This window comes from Prunus avium, chromosome 3 (assembly GCF_965620075.1).
Source record: "Prunus avium chromosome 3, drPruAviu1.hap1.1, whole genome shotgun sequence".
NCBI classification, from domain to species: Eukaryota; Viridiplantae; Streptophyta; class Magnoliopsida; order Rosales; family Rosaceae; genus Prunus; species Prunus avium.
Window position 1 is genome coordinate 4,388,790 of NC_142286.1, and position 22,043 is coordinate 4,410,832.

Genomic DNA, 22,043 nt, shown 5'->3' on the forward strand with positions numbered 1-22,043 from the left:
ACGGCACGGCCTCAAACTTTGCTGAGGAAATACCGAACTTTTCTGAGGCACTGTCGAACAAAGCAGTGCTGCTAGGAGGCATGATTAGCAGCAAGCTCACTCCGACAGATCATCTGCATGTGGCACAGAGGTCTGATAAGGCAGCGGTAGAGGAGTCCCACAATTTAACTGTGCTCCACGCGGTCTCCGCTACCAATTTGGGCATGCGATTACTGGCGAGGACAAGGGAGTGTGCCGCGATGAGCGAGGAAATAGTTTCCTTGAAGGCTATGGTGGCGGACTTGCAGAAGCGGCTCTACTGTGCCAATCAGCACGTGGAAGCACTGCAGAGAAAAAATGAGGACCATGTGGAGCTGCTGCAGATTCTACAAGTGCGAGAAAATAGAGGCAAGCCATGATGATGATGGAGATGAAGAAGATGAAGAAGATGATGATGAAGATGATGATGATGTTGTTATTTTGTTTTTTTTGTTTTTTTGTTTTTGTTTTTTTTGTTTTTTTTGTTTTTATGCAATGTTTGAATTGAAATAAAGTTTGTTTTTAACACTCAGAGAAAAAAAAAACTAACTAACCATACCACGTAAATAAATACATAAACTAACTTAACAAAACAAAAACAAAGACTTAACAGAAAATAAAAAATAAAAAAAAATAAAAATAAAAATAAAAATTTTAAAAAAAAAACTTAATTTAAAAACACACGAATATACAAGCAACTCATGGATGACCAGTTAAGGGCCTCAGAAAACACAGCCAGGGGATCCGGGAAGGTTGGAGGGGTCACAATGGTCCCGCTTAAAACCCAAACTTCTTAGACACCGAAGGTGTCGCCTATAGAACTCCTAGACACTGTATTGACGAAGGTGCTCACTGGAGTTACCATAAGTCAGCTCATATGAAAAATGATTTTTATTTTTATTTTTAATTTTTAAACAAAAAAAAAAATATTCTCGTAAGAAAAAGAAACAAAAACAAATTAAGATAACATGAAACAACAAACCATAAACGAAAATGAACTAAGTACTCTAAACAAACTCAAACAAACGATATAAATTATTGTACTAAAAGAAACAAACCAAGAAACCAAAGAAAAAAAAAACAAACAGCACTTTCTATCACCTATTTATCACCATTTGGACAGATTCGTTTCTATGTTTTTCAGCTTCGACCTCTGTTCAGTTTTTAGGCTATAACTTTCCAACCGTAAGTCCAAATTTTACGTTCTTTATATGGTTGGATTCAGCACAGAAAAACAAAGAACTCAACGCGGACCAAAAGGTAAAAACAATGACGGAAAGAAACATAATTCAAAGAAGAGAAAGGATTGAAATGCTCCCCCTTGAAGCGATTAGGTCGAATGTGATGCACTTGGAGGTCGCGACTTCTCCCATTGCTCCACACTTCCCATTCTTATGATTGAGGTTGCCATCTCTCTCCATTTTTATTAAGCTATCATAAATTGCTAAAACAAACACACAAACTTGAAATGGAATTAAAAGGATTAGGAAATAAAAACTAAAATGAAAAGGAAAATCAACACACATCCAATTCCATGCTTCAAAGCAACAAGCACCAATGGGTTGTGTAAGCTGGGACTTAAACCCAGTTCTCTTGCTTGTTGGGCAATTGTACTTTTCTGTTGGACTACAAACACAACTTGTCCATTAACGTCATTAACTTTAAAACTTGAAATTGTCTAGAAAAACATGAAAATGAAAAATAAAAATAAAACAAGTAGGGAAAAGAAATAGAACCAAACTATGTTGCCAATCCCCGGCAACGGCGCCAAAAACTTGTTGCGTAGATACAGCTGCACCAAAATGGATTCAGTTGCATCCTCAACTTGTGATACTCGCAAGTGCACGAGCCGTTTGGTAGTATAGCATATGTAAGTGCGAGGTCGATCCCACGAGGATTGGTGATTGAATGATCCAATTCATTTTCCCTACACAAAACAGAAATGAAAAAGAAAGGAAATAAATAAAACAAGGAAGAAAGAAAATAACTAACTCAAGTAGATAAGTTCCCAAGTTCAATTAGATTAATGGATTGATTCTAGCTAAAGTATGATTAAGCCATGGTGTGTGGTCATAACCTTGTGTTCCTAATTCCCTAATTTGATCATTTGTTGTCTAACCTAAAATTAAGCATTAGGAACCCATTAAGCATAGAAGAACAATTTAAACAACCAAGCATGTATCTAATCCCTGTTGTCGAATGTCCATACATACTCTTCCTATTCATAGTTCAATTCGAATTAAAGCATGGTGTCTACTCTTAATTCAAACCAAGATAGCTAACATGCAAGCCTAAATGGTGATCAATCATTCAAACTAGCATATTAACTTATAAGCATAATGAATAAGAACAAAAATCATAATTGAAACTTGGAAACGAATCAAACTTGAAACTAAAGAAAAGAATTTACATAACAATGAAAATTAAGTAGAACTTGGAAAAACTTAAGGAGAATTTCAGCACAAAGATCTCATTATAACAATTGAAAACTAGAAAGAGAAACTAAGAGAATTTGAGGGAGAGAAGGGAAGGGAGCTCTAGAGAAGTGTTTGAGAGCTCCCCCCCTTGGGGTGTGTTTACAAGCTTGGGAAACCTCACTATATATAGGCCTAAGGAAGCTGAAAATCTGAATTAAGTATGGCTAATGCATACAACACTTTGTTTTATAAAATCTGAAATGGTTGATGCACTTCACTAATGCATACAACACTTCCATTATAAAATCTGAAATGGTTGATGCACTTCACTAATAAATCCCACCAGCAGCCCTAGCTCATCTTCATGTCACCATGACCAAGCTTCCAACCAGAAATAATAGCTCATCCTGAGGTCAGCATGACCAGAAACTTCAAGGGCTTGCGAATTGGGCTTCCCTTAAGCAAATTAAGACTTTAAGCACTCAAACTTGAAGTTCAGAATGTCTTCTTTCCAGCCATATATCATTTGGGCCAATCCAAGGTCGGAGGAGGAAGTTAAGGCCAAAACAAATTGCTAACTCATTTTGCGCGCTGATAAAATCCATCCTGAGCATGGCTCTGTGTTTGCTAGGTAACAGACTCCACAATTATCCAATGGGGCTGAATTTCGGATATGTTATAGTATACACCCATTGGAACAACTTTCATGAAGAATGTGGCCTCATCCGAGCTATGTAGGTTGCTGAAACAAAGCTTGCAATATGACCTACGAAACTGGGCTGGCAGGGGACTGTAGCCAAAATTGAGTTTGTCTTTAAGCTCTTCATCCATTCATCCAAATTAGGCCCTAGCATGCATGGATTGCATCATTTACTATCCAAAGCCCTCATTATTACCTAAAGCTCAATGAACTGAAAGATAAACACAAAAAGGATTAAAAGCACAAGTTTAACTCAAAAACATAACCAAATCATAAGCTAGAAGGGTACAAAATGATATACAATTATGAACCGATCAGTAATCGAGGCTGAATTTACGCATAGTGGAGTCTGATTAGCGCAAGTGGGCAATCCAATCGACATTTGGGATCGTGAAGTATGGTGATGAGACCCCAGAAATCCTGGTGAATCTCGGCCGCCGCGTGTAATCGTGGGTTCTGAACCTCTGGCCGTGGAGACGCATTTATTGCCTGGATAGCTGGTGAACCAACATCTCAAGCTGTCAGAATCTTCGTGAGAATGTCCACGTCTAATCACTCTGATCTTCATCACCAAATCCTGACTTCAGTCACTTCCCACCTTCCCTCATGCATTAAATGCTACTTTGTGGCCAATGGGTTTGCTGCATTAAACAGGCACTACTTCATTAAATGAAGCCTGGGACCCTGTTGTCACGTGATGATTTGCCTTTAATGCCTTGGCCGCAAATTTGTTCGGCCTCGGCCTCGGCCTATGCTTGAGGCCGAGATGATCATGCCTTAGCATTTCCTTCTTTTATTTTTAAGAAGGCGAAGTACCCTGGCGAAACGCTGCGTTTCATCCTCTGCAAACAAGTGCCAGAGCCGAGATAAAGGGCTCCCTCGGCCTGCTCATGGCCGTGATTTATCAGGCACAAACAAATCCAAAGGCCAGATATAACTGTTGTGCATAATGATTTGAAAGAATGCTTGGAAATTGAGATGCCTTTTGAAATAACAGAGATTGTGGAGAGCGATGATGCAAGTTCAAGCAACTCAGTTACAATGGCTTCCCACATTGAGTCCCAAACTAATACTAGCAGTCTTGGAATGTTACACGAAATTTCAAATTCCTTGCACTAATTTGTAGAGCTTTTTCTTGTATCTATACTATACATAATTTAAGAGAACCTACCTTGTTAATCATTTTAACGAATTCGAACAAATTATGCCATTAGTTAATTAAGTTCCAATCCACTCTTCCTGTTTATCAAGTTTGGCAGCGCAATTTCAATTTGATTTTAGATTTTCTACCTTTGCTTGTCAACCTAGATTAAGATTTGTAGACAGAGACTACTTACTAAACCCAAAAAATAGAAAGAAAACAAAACAAGGAAAATAAGAGAACGGATTTACTACCGAATCAATATTAATATACCTAACTCTTCCTTGTTTTACCTGCTCTCACCCAAAGCCCTTTTTCAGTGGGCTAGACCCTATTGGCACGAAATTTTTCGTATTTTCTTTCAATTTTAAGTAGAACTTAGAAAAGTGATTGAGAGGTTGTTGAAGATGCTTTAGTCCTGAACACTGTATATATGGAAGGCTGTGGAGATAGCAATGACATGTGTATCTCCAAATGCTATAAAAAGGCCAACCATGAGTCAGGTTGTGGTGGAACTAAAGGAGAGTTTGGCAACGGAGATTGCTGTGCTGGAACAAGGTAGAGCCATGAAACTGAGTTAACAAATTCCATTGAGATAAGGTCTGATAGTTCGATCCCTATACTAAATCCCTCGGATAGGTAGTTATAGTAAAACTATATATTACTTGGCTAGATCAAATAATATGGGAGCTGGTATGTGTTGGTTTCCTCCTTTTTCTTTTTAGATCGTGATGCAGGAGCATAGGGTGGATCAAGACAGAACTCTACCAAATGCTTCTCCCCCATCAGATCAATTCTTTTTGTATGGGTAATCAATAAGAGTAGCACATGTACTTCAAATCTCATGTAGCTCTTCTTCAAATTAATAGTAACGTATATGCCACTGGCATTAAAGTTAATGATCCTCTTGTTAAACTTAATGTGCTATTTATTGTATTATAATATTAAGAGTTTTTAACTCAAGTAGTCCTCAAACTTATACCCAAGTTTTATTTTGGTCTCTCCACTAAATTATTCATTCAAATGGTCCATCAACTCTTTGTTATTCGGTGCGTTGGTCCTACCGCCTAACTCCGTCAATATTACCATTAATTTGAGGGTTAAAATAGTCAATTTATACTAAAATATTAATTGATTAATTAAAAATCTAAATAAAATACTATAAACATTATAAAAATTAAAATAAAAACTGAAAGGCCCAATAGAAAAAAAATTCAATAAACCCCCTCATCAAAATCCATGGATGCAATCGGTCATCATCAACCATGTCAATTTCGGCCTCTCCACCATTCTCTCTTCTCTTTTCCTTCTATATCCCTCTTTCTCTTTCTTCTCCCCTTCTCTCTTCTCACATCAAGTTTCATATTTGAGTTTTTTTTTTTTGGGAACTAGGCTGCTTAATTAGGATCATCATCATCACCACTAGAGGGAGAGAGGGAAAGAGGGGAGAATAAAGAGAGGAGAGGGAAACGGATCCTGAGCCTCTACATTTAGCATCGGTGCATTTACGTGCATTTAAAAAAATGCAAATCATTAGATTAATCTAATTATTTAAAAAAGCCCACGTCAGCAAACTTGTATTAAACTAAAAAATAATTAGTTTCACCTTATTATTTCCTAGCAAGCCGTAACCACACCCTACCCCACATTGCCAATCATGGCTACACTACTACAAAAAACACTTTGCACGACGAAATAAGTTTGTTGCGCAAAGTACAATTTCGTCGCGCAAGCCCTGCGTGACGAAATTTTGGTCTCACATGATCCGTCGCACAAAGCTCGTAAAGATAGGGTTTGCACGACGAAATCTAATCTTTGTCGTGTAGAGCTAACAGGACCAATTCCAGGACAAATTATTTGGTTATGTTAGATATTCACTTAGGTTTGAAATTGGATGATCTGTATTCAAATAGAACTAAAATATTTATACAAGTGGTGGGTACTTGGTCTTCAAGTACATTCCTATTTGGTTACAATTACCTATAATTACAAGGAATTACAATATCACAATAAAGGGAAAGTAAATCACAGATATTGGAGTGACTGATTTGGTGCAGATTTAGCGCCATCTCTATTATCCCCTTGCAAGCTGATGTGCGAAGAGCGCAACAGCTTGGATTTGAGAAAGGCAAACCGAGGAAGCGAGAGACCCTTGGTAAAAATGTCAGCTAGCAGAGTATGGGTGGAGACATAACGAACATGCAAGGAGCCAGCAAGGACAAGTTCACGGACACAATGATAATCAACAGCAATGTGTTTGGTGCGCGCATGAAAGATCAATTAGAAGCAAGAGCAATAGAGCTTGTGTTGGCACACCAACGCAAAGGAGGTGAGGGCAAAGAGAAATGTAATTCTTATAAGAGTTGTTGAATCCATGAGAGTTCCATAGTTGTGAGAGCCAATTGACGATACTCAGATTCGATACTAGAGCGGGAGACGGTGGGCTGCTTCTTGGAGCTCCATGAGACAAGGTTTGAGCCAAAGAAAATACAATATCCCCCTGTAGAGCGACAATCATCTGGATTACCAGCATAGTCGGCGTCAGAGAAAGCAATCACAGAAGAGTCACCAGGACGAAAAACAAGGCTGTCATGAGAGTGCCAAGAACATAATGTAGAATGCGCTTGATGGCTTTCCAATGAATATTGGTAGGTTGATGCATGAATTGACAAACTTGGTTGACGGCAAAGGAGATGTCTGGAAGGGTGAGGGTGAGATATTGAAGCGCGCCAACAAGACTGCAATACTCAGTGGGATCGGAGAGAGGAGAGCCATGAAGAGAGCTAAGTTGAGAACCAGTGGAAACCGGAGTGAGACAAGGATTAGCCTCATGTAAGGTGGCCTTTTTCAGAAGATCAACCGCATATTTGGCTTGAGTCAAACACAACATATCCGGAGTACGCTTGACCTCAATGCCCAAAAAATAATGGAGATCCCCCAAATCTTTCATAGCAAACTGACGGTTAAGAGACTGAATAAGGGCTTGAACCTGTGACAAAGCATTACCAGTGACAATAATATCATCCACGTAAATCAAAAGGAAGAGAAAATTGCCATCTTTATGAAAGATGAATAAGGAAGGATCCGCCTTGGAAGCCGTGAAACCCGAGTGAATAAGAAACGCAGAGAAGCGGGAGAACCAAGCACGGGGAGATCGTTTGAGACCATAGAGTAAGCAAGCGATGTCGCAGACAAGGAAGAAGCCATCGGAGAAGAAGGAGGGGACGAGGGAGGAGTATTTGTAGGAGGGTGTTCAGCAGAAGAAGGCATATGTGTGTAGAGAAAAACACAGAGGGAAAACTCATTACAATATCACAATAAAGGGAAAGTAAATCACAGATATTGGAGTGGCTGATTTGGTGCAGATTTAGCGCCATCTCTATTAGGTTATGTTAGTAAAGACAAAGACAAAACATAGACATCCCTAAATGGCTTGTCTACCACCTTGTTACTTTTCCTTGTTTTCATATTCCTTGTTTTAGGGATGGAAACTCTCCATGTTTCCCTCCATGTCTTGTGCATTGTTTGTAACTAATAATCACCTTGTATACTTGTATATCTAACCCTTCACCAAGTAAGAAATTCAATTGGCAGATTTGAATTCTCTGCAAAACCTATCTTGTTCTTCTTGTTATACATTCTCAACTCTCTCAATTACACTATATTTGGCATGGTATCAGAGCAATCGATTTTGGTTGCCTCTGCATAACCTTGTTCTTGCCTAAATCTCTACCTATCCTTGCCCATAATTTGCTGTTATATTTTTCCTACCTCATACTTTGCCTTGCCTCAAAATTGGTCTTGATCACAAGCCCTTTTTTGTGCTCTTGTTTGCTGAAGTTTTAAGCTATTTCTTCCTCTACATCCTTTTATATATTTACCTCATGGGTGACACCAACGACTCCATCAACGACTCCACGGGCGACTCCTCTAAAATCGACTCCACCAAGATCGACTCCACAACACCACCACCACCCCGGTCCTCTCATGACTACTCTCCAATTACTCCTGATAAGTTGGATGGGTCCAACTATCCTGCATGGTCTCGTAGTGTTCGCTTGGCCATCACTGCTCGTCGTATGGCTGGTTTCATTAATGGTAAAAAAATTGCCCCTGCTATTAATGATCCTAGCTATGAAGCTTGGGATGAAGACAACTGTTTGGTGCAGTCATGGCTCCTCAACTCCATGACCAAAAATGTACGTGCCTTATTTGATCACTGCTCAACGGCTTATGCGGTGTGGGACGCAGCTCGGAAGACATATACTGTCACACAGAATAGCTCCAAGTTGTACCAACTCCGTCGTCAGTCAGTCACAACCTCTCAAAGTGGTGAACCTGTGAATGTATTCTACGAAAAATTACACATAATATGGCAGGAAATTGACAGCCTCCGTCCCTGCAAACATACCAATCCCGATGATGTGGCTCTTCACCAACAAGCACTTGAGGTGGAACGTGTGTACGATTTTTTGGGAGGACTCGATCCCAACTTTGATTCCGTTCGTAGTCGGATTCTTGCCATGAATCCGCTTCCAGCAGTCATTGAAGCTTATGCACTAGTGGTAGAAGAAGATAATCGCCAATCTTCCATGCTTGGCGGTGGGAGTGCAATGGCGGTCAAGCCATATCGGCCACCACACCGTACGTCCTCCGGACTTCCCCCCCGGGGCCCCAAAACTGACAACGCAAAGGGAACTGAGAAGTGCACTCATTGTGGTGGTGATCATCTTGTTGAGAAGTGCTTCAAGCTTCATGGTTATCCTGAGTGGTTGGATGCTTTCAAATCCCGCAACAAAACACCCAAGGCAGCATGTGTTATAACCGATGCCTCTCCATCTTCCACCCTACTCTCCGACTCCGAATCAGGTACACGACCCACTACATGGATAATTGACACAGGTGCCACTGATCATATGACTTTTGACTCTACTATGTTTTCCACAATATCTTCTAAGTCCCCTCTAATGTTGCTGGTGAAGGAACTATATCACTTTCCCCTTCCTTATCTTTATCTCATACACTACTTGTTCCCTCCATCAATTGCAATTTGCTGTCTGTTGGAAAATTACTTGACTCACATAACTGTTATGTCACATTCTATCATTCCCATTGTCTTTTTCAGGACCTCACGACTCACGCGACGATTGGGCATGGTAAACGAAGAGGGGGGTTGTATTCCTTGACGGTCTCTTCACCACCAAGGGCAGCTCATACTCAAGGTTCCAGCTCACAAGCTCGCAATCAACATCAGATTTGGCTTTGGCATTGTCGTCTAGGACATCCATCCTTTGGCTATCTTCAACGTTTGTTTCCGTCTTTGTTTCGTGGCCTAGATCATTCTCAGTTTCAGTGTGAAACCTGTGTATTGGCCAAAAGCCATCGAACTGTTTTTCCCTTAAGTGATAATAAAACGGAATTCCCTTTTGATTTGGTTCACTCTGATGTTTGGGGTCCTGCTAAAGTTTCTTCCAATGGCAAAAGATGGTTTATTACATTTATTGATGATTGTACTCGCATGACTTGGGTATATTTACTAGCTCATAAAAGTGACATTTCCGCTGCAATCTGTGAATTTCATGCTATGGTTACCACACAGTTCCAAGCTTTCATCAAAGTATTCCGGTCTGATAATGGTGGGGAATATGTGAACAATGTCTTGGCACATTTCTTTCGAGACCAAGGCATCATTCATCAAACCTCCACATCTTTCACTCCGCAACAAAATGGTGTCGCAGAGCGAAAGAATCGACAATTACTTGAGGTTACTCGTGCTTACATGCTGGATAAATCGGTCCCTCACTACTTATGGGGACATGCCCTTCTTTCTGCAGTATATGTAATTAATCGAGTGCCGAGTAGTGTTTTGAAGTTTGAAACTCCACTGAACACCTTGGCTCGTCATGTCTCTCTTCCTACAGTCCTCAAGCTGCCTCCTCGCATATTTGGTTGTGTTGTATATGCTCATGTTCCATCTCATCAAAGAAGTAAGCTGGACCCTTGTGCCATTCGATGTGTGTTCGTTGGGTATGGATCAACTCAAAAAGGATACAAGTGTTACCATCCTCCTACTCGTAAGCTCTTTGTCACTATGGATGCCACATTTCATGAAGATTTATCCTACTTTGAAGCTGCTATGCCCCCTTCTCTTCAGGGGGAGAGAAGGAATGAAGAGAAGGAAGAAAAAATCCAAGTCTGTGACAAAACGATCGATCGCAACCCAGAAGCGGCCGGTCGCTTTCCTGAAACGACCGGTCGCACTGACCACAGCGACCGGTCGCCTTGCTCCAGCGGTGATGAAAATCGATTCTGTGACAAAACGACCGGTCGTAATCCAGAAGCGACCGGTCGTCCAGACTCCAGGGAGGAAAATCGACTCTGTGACAAAACGACCGGTCGCACAGAACCCAGCGACCGGTCGCCAAGCACCAGTGAACTTCAAAATTTGGACAGCGATGAAGGTATTGGAAAATTGTCGTTCTTATTTGGTGAAGATCTCGGAGGAGACAATTCAAATGGTTGCTGCGATCAACAACAAAATACAACCCCTTCTTCTCAACCATCGGACCAGTCGTCTCGTGATGAGGAAACACTTGAGGTAATTCCCGAAGCACCTAATGCTATACCATACACTCTCCCACCTAGGACCACTAGAGGAAAACCCAAGCCTCAATATTGTCCTGACCTTACTGCCAAATCTAAATATCCCATTAATAACCATGTTTCAACTCATAGATTGTCAAAGTCATATGCATCATTTGTCAATCAATTATCTACTGTATGTGTTCCAAATAAGTGGCAGGATGCTATAACAGATTCCAGATGGGCTGAAGCAATGGCAATTGAAATGGAAGCTCTGGAAAAGAATTCTACATGGGAAATGGTCCAGTTGCCACAAGGGAAGAAACCAGTTGGATGTCGGTGGATATACACCATTAAATACAAAGCTGATGGATCCATAGAGCGATACAAAGCTCGATTAGTGGCCAAAGGGTATACACAAACATATGGAATTGACTACCAAGAGACATTTGCACCTGTTGCCAAGATCAATACCGTACGTGTTCTCATGTCATTGGCTGCAAACCTTGATTGGCCACTATTGCAGTATGATGTAAAGAATGCATTTCTTCACGGGGAATTGCAAGAAGAAGTGTATATGGAACCACCACCAGGGACCTCCATGGCACTTGGTCCCAACACCGTGTGCAAGCTGAGAAAATCATTATACGGGCTAAAGCAGTCACCACGAGCCTGGTTTGGAAAATTCACAGATTCTATGAAGCGCTTTGGGTACACTCAGAGCCACTCGGATCACACTTTATTCTTAAAGCGTCGTGGTGACAAACTTACGGCCCTTATCATTTATGTTGATGATATGGTGGTTACCGGTAATGACAATGAAGAAATGAAGAATCTGCAGAAGCTCCTTGCTAGTAAATTTGAGATGAAGGAATTAGGTGAGTTACAATATTTTCTTGGCATAGAAGTTGCTAGATCAACACATGGCATATTTCTATCCCAACGAAAATATGTGTTAGACTTGTTAACAGAAACTGGAATGCTTGATTGTAAGCCAGCTGACACACCTATTGAGCAGAACCACAAGTTAGGGATGTATCCAGACCAAGTACCCACTGACAAAGAAAGGTATCAAAGATTGGTTGGGCGACTGATTTATCTATCACACACACGCCCCGACATAGCTTATGCTGTGAGTATGGTGAGTCAGTTTATGCATCAACCAAGTGAGGCACACATGAATGCAGTAACTCGGATCATGAGGTACTTGAAGGCTGCCCCTGCCAAAGGGTTGATATTCTCCAAACATACACATATGAACCCAGAAGGATACACAGATGCGGATTGGGCAGGATCCATCACAGATAGACGTTCTACTTCTGGATACTTTACATTTGTGGGGGGCAACTTAGTCACTTGGAGAAGTAAGAAGCAAAAAGTTGTGGCTAGATCAAGTGCTGAAGCAGAATTTAGGGGAATGGCTCAAGGAGTTTGTGAATTGCTCTGGTTACGGAGATTACTGAAGGATCTGGGAATTAAACCATTGAAAGCTACAAACTTGTACTGCGACAATAAATCAGCTATCGAGATAGCACATAACCCAGTACAACACGACCGTACCAAACATGTGGAAGTCGACCGACACTTCATCAAAGAAAAACTAGAAAGGGGTATAATCAAGTTTCCATTTGTAAACTCGGAAAACCAACTTGCTGACATCCTGACGAAGGCCGTATCAAGTAAAGTTTTCCATGACTCACTGGACAAGTTGGGCATGCGTGATATCTTTGCACCAACTTGAGGGGGAGTGTTAGTAAAGACAAAGACAAAACATAGACATCCCTAAATGGCTTGTCTACCACCTTGTTACTTTTCCTTGTTTTCATATTCCTTGTTTTAGGGATGGAAACTCTCCATGTTTCCCTCCATGTCTTGTGCATTGTTTGTAACTAATAATCACCTTGTATACTTGTATATCTAACCCTTCACCAAGTAAGAAATTCAATTGGCAGATTTGAATTCTCTGCAAAACCTATCTTGTTCTTCTTGTTATACATTCTCAACTCTCTCAATTACACTATATTTGGCAGGTTATATGTCTAAAGTACTGTAAATGCTTAATTTGTTATAAAGCACCGTGATAGATTTTATCTTTGCAGAAACTTGGAGAAAAACAAGTTCACAGGCTCGGTTCCGGTAGGACTGATTGAAAGAAAGAATAATGGTTTTCTATTATTAAGGTATGCCTTTCTTAGTAAATCAAGCCCTTCAAATTCAGTGTAGCTGAATTGGATAATTCCAATGCGTTAATGGCTGACAATTCGATCGTTAGGCTAACTCCCTCCGTGAGGTAGTACTGGTACTAGTACATAATGCTTCTGCTTGAGTTCCATTGTGCCTTTGTAGCTAATCATGAAAAGAAGCATGAATTTGGGCTCTTGTTTTGGCTCTGTTCTAGAATTCTAGTATTGATATAAGTTCTTCACATCACAGAAGTTAGGCTTCATCTCCCAAGTTTGTAATCTTCCATATTTCTTGGATGTTGTTCAAGTCCATGAATTAGGACTCTTGTTTGGCTCTGTTCTTGTATTAACTTAAGGTCATATTACCATAAATATTAGGCCCCGTCTCCAAAGTTTTCAATTTTCTTGCGTATTGTTATGTTTACATTCTCTTGTTTTAATTTTAATTTTTTAATTTTTTTGTAAAGCTCGATGGTGTTATAAAAAATATACAAAATATAGTTTTCCTTTTCCGTAAAGCCAAACACAAAAAATATTATATTATAAATAACATATAAATAAATAGGAAAGCTTTTAAGGTATAATGAAATTGAACAAAACAAAATAATAGGTAAGTAAAAGGAAAATAAATAATAAGTAAAAAGGTGAGTTTGGTACGGTGAAGCACGTCAAAGACGCTGACCTAAAGCCTTTGTAACCTCCCTACGTGCAGGTACTGACGGTCTACAAGACTCCAAGATACGACCCCTTGTACACAAACTCAAGATCCGCTATGAGCACGTTCATATACGGATATGGGTATCCAAGTCACAGAACCATTGCCAAAATAATAATATAAAGTAGAGAATATATATAAAAGTAGAAAAGGAGAGAATTAGTTTGTGGTGGTGATTGTAGTATGTGATATTCTGATGGTGTACTGTGTGTGTATCAAATGTGAAGGAGGAGTGGCCTTTTATAGGCATCCAAAAACATGTAACCTTCACCAACCATAAAAGTTCACCAACCAAAAAATTAAGGCATTCACCAACCAGAAATAAACATGAATATTAAATATTTATAACCCCCACAATAAATAAAATAAAATAGCCAAAATAAATAAATAAAAAAAAACGGTGAAATTTTTAAAACCTTTTAAAATTCCAACAATCCCCCACAAGGTTTTTAAAATTTTACTGTGACAAAAAAAAACAGTGAAAAATATATAATATATATGGCAATATAATACTATGTAATAGGTGTAGGTGCCTTCCGGGCTTGAACCTTCACTTAGTGATGATAGTCTCCATTTGAGGAACCTGAGTGTACACAGTATTGAACTCGACACCTTTGACCAAACTTGAACATATCCCACACATAGTATTAGTTGAGACTTGGATGCGGGGTAGCGCTATTTATGGCCATGCGCTCATCTTGATTCTAATGAGAGTTACTAGAGAATAGCCCAATTCTCATAGTCGCGGCCTCACGACGTCTCTCACTTAGGTGAGTTCTCCAAGAGTACATGTGACCTGCATCCTGCGGGAGATTGCCCGCCTCGAAACTCATTCAGGGATAAATCCCTTCCTAACGTCACATAAAATAGCACTTTTGCCTTAGGGATGAGCAGAAGAATATCTCAAGGATATCTCCATAATTTTATCAGTGCTATATGAGTCACGCAGTATGGATTGTTTCTACCACATTGAACTTCCTTCATGGGATCTCCAATCACAGAAGTTGGGTTACCTCCCTAGGTGACTCCCTTATGGGCTTAAGCACATCCCCCTCGACATTTTGCATTAATAGCCTCCTCCACGAGGCATGCATATTAGGACTAGCCTTCACAAGGCATATATAATGTAGTTCATGTCTTTGTTCTCCATTTTAGCGCGCTTTAAACCTGCATGTTATTAAAATATTTCCTACACAATCTTGCACAAAAATAATTAGTGGATTTCACCTCAGTATAATTGGAAATTAAATACGCATTGATATATAGTTAAGTATAACGGAAATACATCATACATTAAATCTTATGATCAAGAGTACCTCTCAAGTCCATGAAACTTTGAGTATACCTGCTAACACTTACGAACAACAACAGAACGATTAATTCATTAAATTAATTTAACTATAAATACTGAGTATTTCAGGATATTCATACTCCCTTTTTGTGCACTCAAAGTGGCTGAAATCATGATCACATATCCAAGTTGAAATTGTATCTTGTCGATTCTCAATATGAACCTATTAGACAATAAGAAGTCTCTACCAAAATTTTATACCAAGGTAATCATTAGTTGCACACATTTTCATATCAAAATTGAAGACAAGTTAGTCTCATAATAAAATTTTATAATATAAACCAATTTCACACGGACACAACATATTTGCCAAGGAAATATAAAAATTATTATGTCACTTAAATGAATGTAATGAATCTTTCCCACAAGAGCATAAAGAAATTGAAAACACACTCAAAATTTTGGGAAAGAGAAAAGGAAAGCCTACATAAATGAATCTAATATTTTCCAACATAAAAGCAAAAATTGCTTAATGATAGTAACAAATAAAATTACAGGATTAAAGTTCCCTTTAAAAAAACAACTCCCACAAAAGAGGTCCACATGGTTTTAAAATAAATTATTATTACTATTAAAGGCAAATAACGATAAACATTTAAAGGCTAATTAAAATAAGATAAATCCTGACAAAAGAGATATCATAACTTATACAATAAATATACCCAAAAAAAAAATTTAGTTTTAAAGATGTAATCAAACCATTTAAAACTAATCTCGAAAAATTTTATTCAACATAAAATAAGTATTGAAATTAATTTTGTATTTTGAATTCCCAAATAGTTAAGGAAATTCTAAACCCCCACAAATTAGGAAATTCTCAAAATATATGAAGACTGTACCAAAAGTTTATTTATTTTTAAAATTCATAAAATATGCCAACTCACAGTCATCTTGATAGTCATTGTAAATATAATAGTGAAACCACCGAAAGCCTCTAAAAAATAAATGTAAAAAAAATTCAAAAAATTAGGGTTTGAAAGCCTTATACCAAAACTCAAAATTAAATGCCACTTACTGTGATATAATTTATTATTTCATTTCAGTTTTCTCAAGAAGGTTTCACAATGTACTTCTTGGAAATTAACTCAATGTGACATCTGTCAAGGCTTCACAATCAGAAAGACACATTAGTTCACTCAATATATTTGTATCGCAATTAACTCAAGTAAATAATATGAAGCACCTAAAAGCTCTTAACGTGATTTTACATACGTGACATAAAGTAATTGTTAATAAGCTTTAAAACTAGAATAAACATAACTTCTCCGTAACTTAAATGTCCAAGAGATTTAGAAGCCAGCATAAAAGAAAGTTTTCATTTTGTTGTTATCTTAAAGGCTCAAAAACTGATGGCTGTTAGTATAAACCTGAAATTTCAAACGTAACATATCGTAGCTTAAATTTGCATAATTCAAGGCAAATGAAATAATGCATTATTTAAAATTTAATTGGTCGTTCGAGTGATAATAAGATTCTAAAGTGTAACCAGGTAGCAGTACTTTTTCCTTCAAATTTAAAACATTAAAGCAAATATACCCATGTAAAACTCTTTAGAAAAAATTCACAACATATATGGTAGTTGTCAATCGGAATAAAGTATTAAACCAGATCAATTAAATGACATAAACATGGTGCAAAAGAACCCAACGTTGAAAGCAATAAAATTCCAACATTAACAACATGATTTAATGGCAAATATGAATGCAATTTGAAGATTAAATCATATCAACGGAATTTAAACTAATATGCAGTTTTTTCCCAAAATTAATAAAGCAAAACTGCAGCAAGACTATATAATCAAATCATAAAATTTCTTTTCCTCTTTTTTTTTTTTTCCCTTTTGCAAGTTCCAACAAAAACTCATGCCAACCTTAAAAGTATTAACACACAAAAATGTAATTAGATTTCATAAAGTTGGTCATGTTAACAGCAATAATCACCCAACATTATTAACAACTTTATTGCCAAAAAATAAAAACTCTAAAGGTCATGAAATTGACATTAAAGTTTTGAAACTAAAGCTGCATAAAAAAAAACTCGTAATTGAATGCACTGCAAAAAAGAAACGTCTATATAAGTTAATAGCAATTAAGCACTTTTACAACTTTATTGCCAAAATAAATAGGGAAATAGCGGTATATGCCACCAAAATTATAATCTTAAGTGAAAATACCACCCATTTTCAAAAATTGTAAAACTATCACCTATAAATATATATTTATTATCCACTTATTGCACAGATATCACTGTTACAGAAATTTTGGTCTCTCAGCTCCCTATTCACTCTCTCTGCGTTCGCTTGCTCTCTCTCTCTCAGCTCTCTCTCACAGTTCTCTCTTCCTCTCTCAGCGCTTTCTCTCTCCATCGACCACCACCACTCTCTTTCTCCCTTTGTCGCGAAAACCTAAACAGCACTCTCTCTTTCTCTCTCTGCAGTCAATGTTAGGTTTTGTTGAGGGGGTTCTTGAAGATGAAAGAGAGGGTTTCTTCGTTAAATGCTCTCTCCCTTCAACAATCTCTCAGTTCCCTATCTTTTCATGTCTTCAATCGACATCTTTCTCTTCTCCTCTGCTCCTTCAGGGCCTCAAAAAACCCTAATTCTTGGTTTCGATTCTGACTTTTTTCACATACTTCCTCCTCATTCTCAATCCTCTCACAGACAAAATTCGTGCTTTTCTTTAGGTGTTTCTGGGATTTCCAATTTGGTTATGTGCGCAAAACGAGTGATTCTAAGGTAGGTTTTGTATTTGTTATTGACTAGTTTGTCTTTTTGTATGGTTTTCATTTGAGAATGATAATTTCACTAACCTGTGACTGATTTTGTGAAGTTTAGTAATTACAGAGATTGGAAATTTATGTATTTGAACTGTGAATTACTTCATGCTTGGATGAAACTTCTATTGGTCTGATTGATTTTGCTTTATTGATGTAGCCTCTCCAATCAATTTCCAAGTCTGGAATTGCATAACAGAGAGCAGAATGGTCGGGTTGATGATTTATCAGCTTCTAAGGTAAAGGGGGAACTACATAAGTGTTTGAATGGGCCTGTTACAGTTGCTACGGTCTTGTTGCCTCGTGGTTTAATCAATTCAGGGAATCTATGCTTTCTCAACGCAACGCTACAGGCTCTTCTATCCTGTTCTCCTTTTGTTCAGCTTCTGCAGGAATTGAGAACTCGCAAAGTGCCTAAGGTTTCTTTTGTTTATTCGATTACTTTGTATTTACGTGGTTTTAGTAGAATTGCTATTTGCAAAAAACAAAATTTATATAGATTGCTGATATCAGAAAATAGGAAGCTACCTTGCCTATGCTTGTTCTTTTTCTGGCTAATCACTTAACTAATATGTTGTCCATTTGAATTTGATTTTATATAGATTGGGTGCATTTGCAGAGTTCGTCTCTGAATTTGACATGCCTAGTGGTTCAAGTTCAAAGAACAAAGATGCAGGTGTTCTTGAGACTGGTAGGCCTTTTAGCCCTGCCATGTTTGAAGGCGTTCTTTAAATTTTTACTCCAGATGTACGAACTAGGATCTTGGGCAGGCCAAGGTGTGTATCTGATCTGGGTGAATAATTTTCTGTTCTAGGTTTTGTCTTTTTGTATTTTTTTATTTCTATGTTGAGCCTTCTTATTGCAAATTTAATCCTTGATGGTATTGCTGGCTGAAATTGTAAGGCATGATCATTGCAAAAAGATTTAGACACATGCATCTATTTGTGGTCACAAAAGTTGTCCTTCCCTGCCACTTTTTTTCTTTTAAATCCCTTATGGATTCTTATTTTGCCATTAATTTCAGTTATTTCTATGAACCATATGATTTTCATTTTTGAGACCTTGAGTAGGACAGTTTCTGGTTTGGTTTGCCTTTGTATCTCTCACACTAGATGCTGATAAAGCCTCCTTCCAAGGAAAATTCCATTGAGATTTAGTTAGGATTTTATTACTTTTTATTTTTATTCTGATAACTCGGTACTCTAGTTTTTTCACTGGTTTTAGATAACAAGGATGATGAAGTGCGAGTCAGCAGAACAAGTGTGACCTTATTGTCAATCTTAAAACTTCAGCAAACCAAAAAGTAGGTAAACTTAGTTTTCATCCCTTTCAAGCTTGTTCTGGTGCTTTGGATTTTGGATTGCCATATACAATTTAATAAGTTAAGTTCTTTACTTTCCTTTTGGTCTTGGCAGTTGTTGTGGTGGGATAGTGTAAATTTTAAATCCAAAGCTTTTGACTTTGATGATGGTAATAAATTTGCTCATTTTATTAAAATAATCATGAATCATCATTTACAACATAGGTCAGATTACAAATGTTGGTACTACTATATCTGCTTGTTTTTGTAATTAGTGGGGCTAATGCTGATGGAAATCAGTTTGGTCCTGCATAAGTCCTTCATCCTGATGATGTCCTTTTTTTTCCTCATTATTGATACCTTAGAATGTATAATGCTTTTGTCTAATATATGTACGCATTAAATTTTTTTGCAGTTTACGAGTATCAGTCTTCGTAGAGAAGGTGCTGACATTCATGTAGATGTTGGTTTGTGTATCACTCAGGTATTGCTTAAATATTTTACTTCTTTGAAGTTCTTTATATGCTTTAATACGAGAAACTCTTGAAGATTGAGTATATGAGATGGAGAAATAGAATAATCTCTTTTAACTTTGGCAATATCTAATTGTTTTTAGGTCACCAACAAACTCAAGTGTAAGAACTCAAATGGGTTTCATTGGTTTTGTGTATTTGGATCGTTTTTCTGATTGGATATTTTGGGCTCTGTTTTAGGTTGCTTGTTTGCAATTAATTTTGGCTATTTCTATGAACCCTATAATTTCGTACAAGAAATTCAAAAGGGAAAGAAGGTTTGACTAAATTTTCATATGGCCCTTGAAAGAATGCATGTCCTACTTGAACAAGAAAAGTATATGATCGTTTTTGAGTCTTTACACTCTTTGGCTGACCTTGTCCAAGCAAGTATTGGATGTTTTATAGGAACAACAAATTAGTGAAGTACTCATCCTAGCTTCAAATCCCATTGGGAGGTAAAAATGATAACTAGGATTTTAGTTTAATAGAAGAAGTCACTATTTTGTGCAGTGTATATATTGCTGGAATTTATCTGTGACGCACTGTGTAAAGTAAAGTGGGTTTTATACCAATATTAGTCCTATCACGGTTCTTGAATATTCATGTTAATGACTTTTCTTGAGAAATCTTGTACTTGATAATGTCTAATTTTCTGTTTACATGTTAAAAGAAGATATTTTGTCTATTTATATATTCTTCCTTCTGGATGGTGCTTAGGACTTATAAGTTTTGGGAAGTACTCATAATTGTACTTTCGCCTGAGTAGGAATTTTTTTCCCAGTTTGCAAGAATTGTTCATCAAATTTATATAAGTTTGTAGATAGCACAAGCATGCACCTTTGAAGAAGCACATATGCGATTCTCATCCAACCAATTTCGTTGTAACAAATTATGTATCTCTGACTCTGTTTTTTCCCTCAGGCTGGATTAGCTCTTGGAGAGTTGCGAAAGGAAAATAATTCCTAAGAAGCCTTTGGCCAGTAACTAATCCACTTTCAAGTCAAGAACATCTTTTACATCCTCAACTTTTACAGAAGCCTCTCCGCCCATTCCTTGCTCGAGGGTATTTTGACGATGTAGGAGTGTAAAATGTGATTCCATTAAGGACGTCGTGTCCTTTTTGTAATATGTTGTAGATTATGAATATATAATGGGAATGTGGAGTTTTTGTATTGCCTTTGTATTGCTCCCCTATTGTATTTGTATTGTCATCGTATTGCCATTGTAGTGTTGGGTTATTGCCTGGTTATTGCACTTATATTTCTATCTTATCACCTGTTTTTCAAGTCTATCTTGTGAAGGAACTTATAAGGATATTTTGTAAAAGAAAACGTTTGATTGTATTAGTTTATTTTGTAAAGGAAAATGTTAGATCATTATTCTTTATCATATAAATAAGGTATAACAAGCACCGTAGATGTATCTCTTCAAAGTGATTGATTCGTGTTCAGCTATTGGTGTAAGAATGTGATTCCATTATTGCTTTTTTATTGATTATTTATTATTGTAAGAATGTGATTCCATTAAGGACGTCACGTCCTTTTTATAAATCAAACTCATAGTTGCTTTCCCTGCAACAAATTATATTAATTATGAAAACCAACCAAAAAGCAATAAACAAAAGCGATATAAAAGTATTGGCACGTAGATTATGAAGTGGTAACAGACATGCAATACAAAAGCAATACGATAGCAATAAACAATCAATAAAGTGGCAATAGACACGCAATAAAAACGCAATACAAATACAATAAACAAGTTGGGCGCGGCTTTTCTTTTTCTCGTGCAATCTGAAAAGAAAAGGGGAAAGGAACATAAATTGTCAAGAGAAAACTGCAGAAAGAAATAGAAAGTGATTATATCAGACATTTCCCCTTACATTTTTCTTGCCAATGATATACATACCCTATGAAATTGGAGACATTGTTGACACTGAAAGTAGCTGAGGCATGCATCATTTTGCAAACACAATGATGAGATTGAGATATGATGCACATTTCACATTTTCCACCTTATTATAATGGAATTTTAAATTATAGATACAAAATTCTATACGGATAATGATAACCACCCCAAGCTAAGGACGGCTTGGCGTAAATTAATACAACTTCAGTTAGACTATGGCATTATATATATCCCTTGAAATACAATATACAAATTGCTTTTATTTATTGTTTTTTGTTTTTTGGTTGATTTTCTTAATTAACATAATTTGTTGCAGGGAAAGCAACTATGAGTTTGATTTATAAAAAAGACGTGACGTCCTTAATGGAATCACATTCTTACAATAATAAATAATCAATAAAAAAGCAATAATGGAATCACATTCTTACACCAATAGCTGAACAC

At 37.4% G+C, this 22,043-nt stretch overlaps 1 protein-coding gene across 14 annotated transcripts; it reads left to right on the plus strand.

The window, feature by feature from the left end:
* Positions 1-17,338: 17,338 nt before the first annotated feature.
* LOC148295478 (uncharacterized) lies at positions 17,339-20,965 on the plus strand. 14 transcript variants are annotated; one of them, XR_015834736.1, is made up of 7 exons: positions 17,339-17,841; positions 18,040-18,298; positions 18,499-18,655; positions 19,086-19,186; positions 19,295-19,349; positions 19,595-19,663; positions 20,616-20,965. XR_015834736.1 is itself a non-coding variant. In XM_088251164.1 (6 exons), the coding sequence occupies exons 1-5, from the start codon at positions 17,603-17,605 to the stop codon at positions 19,638-19,640; spliced, it is 798 nt and encodes a 265-aa protein (XP_088107290.1). In that variant the 5' UTR covers positions 17,339-17,602; the 3' UTR covers positions 19,641-19,663; positions 20,616-20,965. The 14 variants fall into 14 exon arrangements, 5 of the variants coding, with proteins under 5 accessions (XP_088107290.1, XP_088107292.1, XP_088107291.1 ...); XR_015834735.1 differs by having other exon boundaries at positions 19,086-19,182; XR_015834738.1 differs by having other exon boundaries at positions 19,104-19,182.
* Positions 20,966-22,043: the final 1,078 nt, after the last annotated feature.